This window comes from Asparagus officinalis, chromosome 8, assembly GCF_001876935.1.
Source record: "Asparagus officinalis chromosome 8, Aspof.V1, whole genome shotgun sequence".
NCBI lineage: Eukaryota > Viridiplantae > Streptophyta > Magnoliopsida > Asparagales > Asparagaceae > Asparagus > Asparagus officinalis.
Genome location: NC_033801.1, coordinates 40,151,746 through 40,159,230, shown reverse-complemented (window position 1 = coordinate 40,159,230; position 7,485 = coordinate 40,151,746). Strand labels below are relative to the sequence as shown.

General features: G+C 38.5%; 1 protein-coding gene across 1 annotated transcript; it reads right to left on the bottom strand.

Annotated features, from left to right (window-relative positions):
- LOC109819971 (NASP-related protein sim3) lies at positions 824-6,825 on the bottom strand. Its single transcript, XM_020385987.1, has 6 exons — positions 6,489-6,825; positions 3,454-3,692; positions 2,690-2,896; positions 2,523-2,613; positions 1,673-1,946; positions 824-1,363 (listed from the first exon to the last, which is right to left on the bottom strand). The coding sequence occupies exons 1-6, from the start codon at positions 6,737-6,739 to the stop codon at positions 1,004-1,006; spliced, it is 1,422 nt and encodes a 473-aa protein (XP_020241576.1). The 5' UTR covers positions 6,740-6,825; the 3' UTR covers positions 824-1,003.

The following is a 7,485-nucleotide window of genomic DNA, read 5'->3' as shown; positions in this document are numbered from 1 at the left end:
CAGAGAACAGATCACTGAAATACATTATGACGGGAGAGATGAGAAAAATGAGGGATTGATTTGGTCTTCATCCCCATCCCCTCTCTCTCTCTCCCCCCTTCATTTTCCGCTTTACCCGCTGCCGTCAACAGTTGTCACATATCGTGCAGCGTCTGTTAAACATTCTCCGTGGTTTTTGACTCCCGAGTTCCCTTCAACTTCACTAGCATATATTTTCCGATAAATTGAGATATTTTGAAGTGCTCATGCCGCCATTTTGCTTTAATTCCATAAAATGAACCACATCTCAATTTTTCTACTCTTAGTTGATTGATTCTATACATGCTGACTACTTTCTTGATCAAATCTTTCTCAATTTACTACCTGTGACTCGGCAATAATTTTTTAAGAAATTGTGATAACTTGCACTACTTGAAAATTATTAAAGAGCAGTGCATGACAATTGGATCCCAAGCATTGATAAACGACAAAAATCCCAGCAAAGAGTGATGCAAACGAGATGCTCTATGCCAGTGCACTATTAACAGAGCCTTAGATATGGGCCTCAACCTCATGGCTTTGCTAAAAGGCCCAAGATGCTAATCTAACATAATTACTTTAAAGCTGTACGGTGTTAGCCTTAAACAAAGACTTGCCTGACTCCAATAGCAGCTTACATGTGTAGCTGGCGTCTAACAAGGGCACATATATGGTTCTTCAGCCACCTGTCACCCTCTCAAAGGCAAACCCATTGACGAGATCCAAAAGAACCTACAGCATTTGCTTACCATCCATAAGGAACTTCAATCTCTAAAACACACCAGGTTTAAAAAAACAAAAAACAAAAAACAAAAAAAGCTAAGACCGAAGTCTATACACCAGCAAGCATAACGACATTATAACATGTACGGGCCACAGGTCAGGTGTAGAAAAGAAAAGAAGCTTGGATCAAGTGAGCTACAATTTTCAAATGTTCATACTACATAACTGAAGCATCCAATGTGACAGATAAACTACAACAACATTACTCCTTCCGGATCTCCGCATCTTTCACCGTAGATTCGACGACTCCAGAAGAAGAATCCAAAGAAGGCTTCTTTGAAAGAGGTTTGGCAGAAACAGGGTTTAAAGAAGCTCTCTTTACGCCTCTTCCTACAACACCGAGATGGGTTACAGCCCCACCACCATTTGTTGCTGCGGTGGAGACCGTTGGGGAATCGAAACCCCCGGTCGTAACAGCCATCTGTGAAGCATTCAGAGACGTGGATGTTGACTCTTTATTGGAGAAATTTGCATCCGAAGAAGGCAATGTAGATGACATCCTTTTCATGATTTCTGAAAATATGAATCGAGGATCTGGCAAGATCTGCTGAAGGTCCTCCAGCTGCATTCAAATAGTGAAGCTTAGATTGCCACTTCACAAAAGCACAACAATAAATTCAAACAATAACCAATGTGTCAGTAAATACAATAATCATCTTAAAGAAACAGAAACAAATCCACAAAAATCTCATCATGTCTCTTCGGAAGACAAAGATTAGAAGTTTGATAAAAAGGCCAAGAAAGGGTAAACTGATGCTGAACGTTCTCACCCACATATGCATTAAAGATTATATATAGTCTTAAATGAAAACATAACACTCACGCAGCTAAAAAGCAATTAAAATACTAGAAGAGATAAACCTGTAGTTACCTTTCTTTCGAGCTCACTCAAGATTCCGCTAAGCACCTGCTTTTCATCTTCCCCAATAGCCCCATCGGCATCTACTTTGCTCGAAGCCTGATTGTCACCCACACTGGAGTCATCAGCAATGTTCACGTTATTAGTTGGCACTAAAGCTGTCGGCTTCACGTTGTCACTGAGCTGCTGTAAGCGAGATTTGCAAAGTGAGATAGCCTTCTCACAGTAAGGAATAGCCTCTTGAACCTTTGCCGAAGCCTCCAACACCAAACATACCCTAAAATTTCTGATTTTCAAGTATTAAGAAAGCCAAAGAGAATAATAACTGATCAGAGTTCCTCTTACTACAGTTAAATCTGATAAGATTACCCTTCCTGGTGAAAATGAATTCTTTCATGAGGTCATTAAGGCTGTGTTTGGTTTGAGGTGAAGTGAAAGAAAAGAAAATGAAATGGAAAAGAAAAAGAAAGAAAAAGAAAAAGAAAAAGAAAAAGATTTTTTTATATGTTTGGTTAGACAGAAAAGAGAAAAGGTTCAACCCTTGCTGACCCATCTTAATAACAAGTGGGGCCCACTTGGAATTAGCTAAGAGGTAGGAGACACGGGTTGTGAAGATTATTTAGGGATGGGCGCCTTCAAAGTTCGGCCCCGACACTTTTTTCCCTGCCTTTCCTTAGGGTCCGGTGGAGAAAAGAGAAAAGAAAGTTTATATTACTTTTTTTCTCTAGGTAATCTTATTTTCATTTTCGTTTTGGTTCTCCCTCTAGCAAACTACGAAAATTTATATTCCTTATCGTTTTCCTTTCTTTTCCTTAACTTTCATTCAAACCAAACAGACCCTAAATACATTTGATAAGGATACAATTCAACCATCCTTCGAGTGCCAGGTTCAACCAACTGCTCCGAAATGGACAAAGCTTTCAAATAGTCAGTTAAAGATGTCTCAAAGTCCTCTGCAAATTAAAATACAGATCCTACGTCATATGTCCAATTTCATTAAAAGGCAGATATACAGGTTCAGAAGTTAACCTCTTTCCAGTGACACCTCTCCCAAAGCAGCATAAATGTTTACTTTCTCAATGGTATCTTCTGGGGACTTCTCAACAATGATCCTCGCAACATCTAGCATCTTCCATGCCAAGTCCAGATCAGACTCATCTTCATCCGCTTCTGCAGATTCTTCATCATCACTATCGCTGCTCTCATTATCATCTTCCTGATCCTTCTCGCTAGCACCTTGTATGAATCCCAGAGATGCACCATGAGAAAACATGTACTTGATAACACTAAACAACACAGATATCTTGAAACAGGTATACTGCACGTATGAGATATACTGTTTGCTAGCATGCTGCCCATAAAAGACACATACCAGCAAAAGAATTCTGGATAAAACTACCTTTTGGTAAGCAAAGTCTAAAACTAAATAGCTAGCTGCGTATAGCATAGAAGTGATTTAGGGATGAGGTGATGGGAACTTTTCAATACAAACAAGAAGACATTGAGAAATATATTTAAGAAAGTTGAGAGGAAAGCTTCTCCGACAGACAAATAATGCTATGATGAAAGAATTGAGTGCACGTCATGGTTCAAGTACAAAACCTCCTTTTAAGCACAAGCATCAAACAAAAACAATCACATTTGTGGAAGCGTGACCATGTAGACCATGTATGCCTTAGTGACAAAGCAGCAGGAGTATAAATTTATAATCCACCTCTAGGGTAAAAGAGCATAAATATAACTCAGTAAGGTCTCCAATATTTAAGACAAGGAATGAGAGCATAGGATAGTACCATCTTTCTCTTCCACACTTCTACTTAAAGCATTAGACTCTTCAGCATTGCTAGCAGAAGCCTTTGTGCCTTCATCCTCTACATTTTTAGGAGACTTATCCTTATCTGGATTTTTTGGAGCACTTTTAGGAACATTGACCAATGGATCAGCTTCTTCCTGTGACTTGTATAGCAGAGCAGATCCATACTTGTAATAATAGATGGCACACTCTGGAGAGAGTTCTCCATAATGTGCAACCCTGCACAATTAGAAAAGGTACTAAAGCAGGTTACTAAATTGAACCACTTAAAATGTAGGAAAAAGTTACTCTAAAAAGGAATAGATTGCTATGCTAAAAGCACCTACAAACAAAGGTTGTTGCTAACTACTGATTTTCACTTCTTCTACAGAATCCATATGTCCATGACCTTATTTACTGAGCTACCTTTACGAATGTCTTTGACCCCTACTGTGACTAAGGGTGGCCCTCATAATTACCAGTTGCTCCAATCAGGCATGGGTGCATGAGCAACTTCTCTTAGTTGGATTTGAGTCGTGATTCTTGTGAATTATTCTAATCTTGTCCTTGGCTTTTCCCATGTATTACAGTATGTGTGTGTGCGTGTGTGAAGGCACGTGTATAATCAGTCAGTGAAAATTCATGAATAATTTCCAAATAATTCAGTAAGTTCCATATTATTATTTATAAAGTTAGTGACATTTGATCTTCGCATTGGATAATAACACGGGGGAAAATAAAAAAATTGTTGAATTAATAATTTTAAAATCAAATTCTTTAATCGAATATAAAAATTAAGGATTTTCTCCCAGCATCTTGAGAGAAAAAAAATCCCTGAAAATGACTTTCTCAATCCAATCGAATTACTTAATCAAATAGAAAGAACAGTTATCTTATAATTCATGAAGTGTTCGAATACAATTCCAGTCAACTACAAATATATTTCAGAACACAAAACGAATACGGATGCAAAGATTACAAGTGAATTTAAAAGATGGATGCTTCAGTACTTGATTCAATGCAGGCCCTATGTATTTATCTTGACTGTTCTCATTAAAGCATCTACCAAAAACTATTATGGCATAACTTTAGATGTTGGAGATGTTCAGAATGCTTTTTTTATTCCTTTCAATTCTCATGTTGTCCATCATCTTACTTGGACGACAAGAACAAAAGGTGGTTCCATATGTAACATCGGAAGCAGAACTATATTAGTTTTAAGCAACACAAACAAGAAATGTCTCCGTTGCTCATGCCAAAAAGTAAGACATGAATTATTGATATTAGGTTCTCCTCAAGCACATGAAACCGTAAGTTAATATTACAGACATTGTCCTCCTTCAACATTCATTTATACAAGGACAATGTTCATATCATACATAAGGCTATCAGCAGAATACATATTAGACCTGTTGTGGTGAAAAAGAGTTAAGGACTAGGGATTTTCCACGGTTGAATCAACATCCAAAACTTAATCTAGCTGTGGCGAGAATAAGGAATAATTTCTCATTGATATCCTTTGAGCAAAGATAGGATAACCAAACTATCAGAAATTCATAAAACATGCATCGGTCAGAGTTCTCCAAGTTGATGTTAGATTAGAGACCAAAAGATGAAGTTTCCATGACTTTAACTCCGATTTCAAAAATAAGATTCATGGTTTCACTAATTTCATCTCTTCCCTACTAAGTTGGTCATTGCACACAGAAATGTTAGTCTGATAATAGATATATCACTATACCCGCATGAGTTTTTCATATTGGCTCCCTTTCTCCTCCTTAACGAACTTGATCTACTTCTAGTACCATTTTGGAAGGACCATACGTGCACATGTGCCCACATGCTTCATGACTCATGACTGGCCTGTTGCACTACAAATGTGATGAAAGCATGTGTAGTGTGGCCTTCATTTCATCCTTTTTCTATTTGATTGTTAAAGAATTCACTCCAGCCAAACATGGATTTCACATGGTTGGACCCAGGTCCAAGTGGCTGTTACATTGCTTAGTTGACAAACCATTTCACCTTGCTATTGAAACCGCTAGTATGACCAGTGCGCATTGTGGCCTGTATTAGAAACCAAGCTGGACCTACATGAAAGACAATACAAACCAGAAAAGATGGGCATAGAACATTAGAACTTCACCTCTTCGCCAAAGCCGGTGCTGTCTATCCTCTGTTCAACAAATGTTTAGCCCAAAATTTGTATATCGCTAAACTTATATAGATTTTTATTGTTTCTCATTCTAAAGGAACTTGATCTAATGAGTTGACCACCTTCATTTCCACCCTTTTGAACCAAACTTGATAGACCACTAAACTTATATGGGTTTATGCTAGTTCTCCTTCTAAAACCAGCTTAAGCTACTAGGTTCCCTTTGGATAATACTTCACATGAGTACGTGCAAGCACAACATGACTCCACGACAATGTGACACGAGTATCGCCGGCCATGGTCTAAATTTTTTTCATTGCTCTTACTTTTATTTTTAAAGAAATTTGTTCTAACTGGATACAGGCTTCACATGCTTGGACTAGTTGACAATCAATTCAATAGGTTTTCTATTAATGGCTCGTTTGACCTTAGCCAGATGATTGTTGGCCAAGGTGGCTAACATCAGAAAACAAATTGAACCGTCCATAACAGACAATTCAAACCAGGAGCTGAAGAATGTAGAAATTCAAGGGTGTTAGGTGCTAATGAAAGCCAAAATATTTGAGGGGTAATAAGCGCCACTCTAGGTATATCCGACGTGGTTCATCCGCGACTTACACTAATGAAAATGTGATTTATGGCTAATATTTACAATAATAACGTCAAGTAAAATGTCTTCACTTTTGTAATTTCTTTTCTAGTCAAAATCAGAATATAAGAGGTAAAGGAACTGCAAGCACCTCCACGTCCCTCTCCATAGAATCATGAAGTCATTATCTTCTAAGCAAAGCATTGCAGAAAAGGAAACTAAGATAAACAATAGGGAAACTAAAGTAGTAATAAGAAGAAGAAGAAGAAACGAATGAAACCCTAACCCTAACCTGATCTCTAGGGCACGGCTGAGGAAATCAACGGCATCGACGAAATCGCCCTCCTCAACCGCCTTAGATCCCTTGTCGAAGAGCTCGGCCGCGTGCTCTAGGGTTTTCGCCGCGGAATCTGCATTTTCTCCTTCCACCGGCGGATCGGAGGAAGCAGGAGCAGCTCCATTGGCGGTGGATGGGGCATCAGAAGCAGCTTCTGGTTGCTCGTCTCCGGCTAGGGTTAGGGTTTCCTCTTCAGTGGAAGCCATCGCTAAAACCCTCTCAGCACAAAAAATGCCCTTTGCAATTTCACCTTGTCGAGGAATTTAGCTCAGCAGCTGAGAAAACAGACAAAGATCATATTTCGTTTTAGTCGGGTGACTCGGGTCTCCTACTAAAGAAAAATTTGGAACAAGAAAGTCCACTTTGCCTTGGATCTACCTCACACGGCCCAGTAGGCCAAGGTTTTTTAATATGAAGCCCATTTATGAACTTCATTCGTTTTGGGCTTTTCTCTTGTTATTACCCGAACTCATCTCAGGGCCGTGCAAGTGCACGGATTCCGTTTACCACTGAGCTAATATATAGATATATATTTTTCAATATGGACAAATGTTACAAAATTTTAAAAGTTTACGCAGTAAAATAGTTACCATATTTCGTAACATTCCGCGAAAGCAAAACAACGAGTACATGTGACTTGTAGGCTTAAGCAAAATACTATATGAGCGCATAATTTTCCAAAGCAAAAGCAAGATAATATTGTACATAGCTCTCTAATCAAATCACAACTGTTCAATGCACGGATCATAAAATCCACTATACACAAACCGTCATGTACGCAAAATTGAACGGCAACACTGTTTAGCCGGTTTGGTCAGAACAAAAAAAGTAAAATGATAATAATAACAACGCATCGCAAACTTATTTTGCGTAGTTTTGTAATAAATAGCAATTGCTAAATACTGTGCTCTTGTATTGCCCAGCATGCTTGACAGCCTTCAGCACACTTTCC

What these genes read in the sequence shown, in the direction of transcription:
- LOC109819971 (XM_020385987.1), bottom strand. Translation starts at nt 6,739, where the DNA reads ATGGCTTCCACTGAAGAGGAAACCCTAACCCTAGCCGGAGACGAGCAA. An exon ending in AGAGGTGTCACTGGAAAGAG is followed by an intron (nt 2,614 to 2,689) that starts GTTAACTTCTGA and finishes TTTAATTTGCAG; the next exon opens with AGGACTTTGAGACATCTTTA. An exon ending in ACTCGAAGGATGGTTGAATT is followed by an intron (nt 1,947 to 2,522) that starts GTATCCTTATCA and finishes CTTGAAAATCAG; the next exon opens with AAATTTTAGGGTATGTTTGG.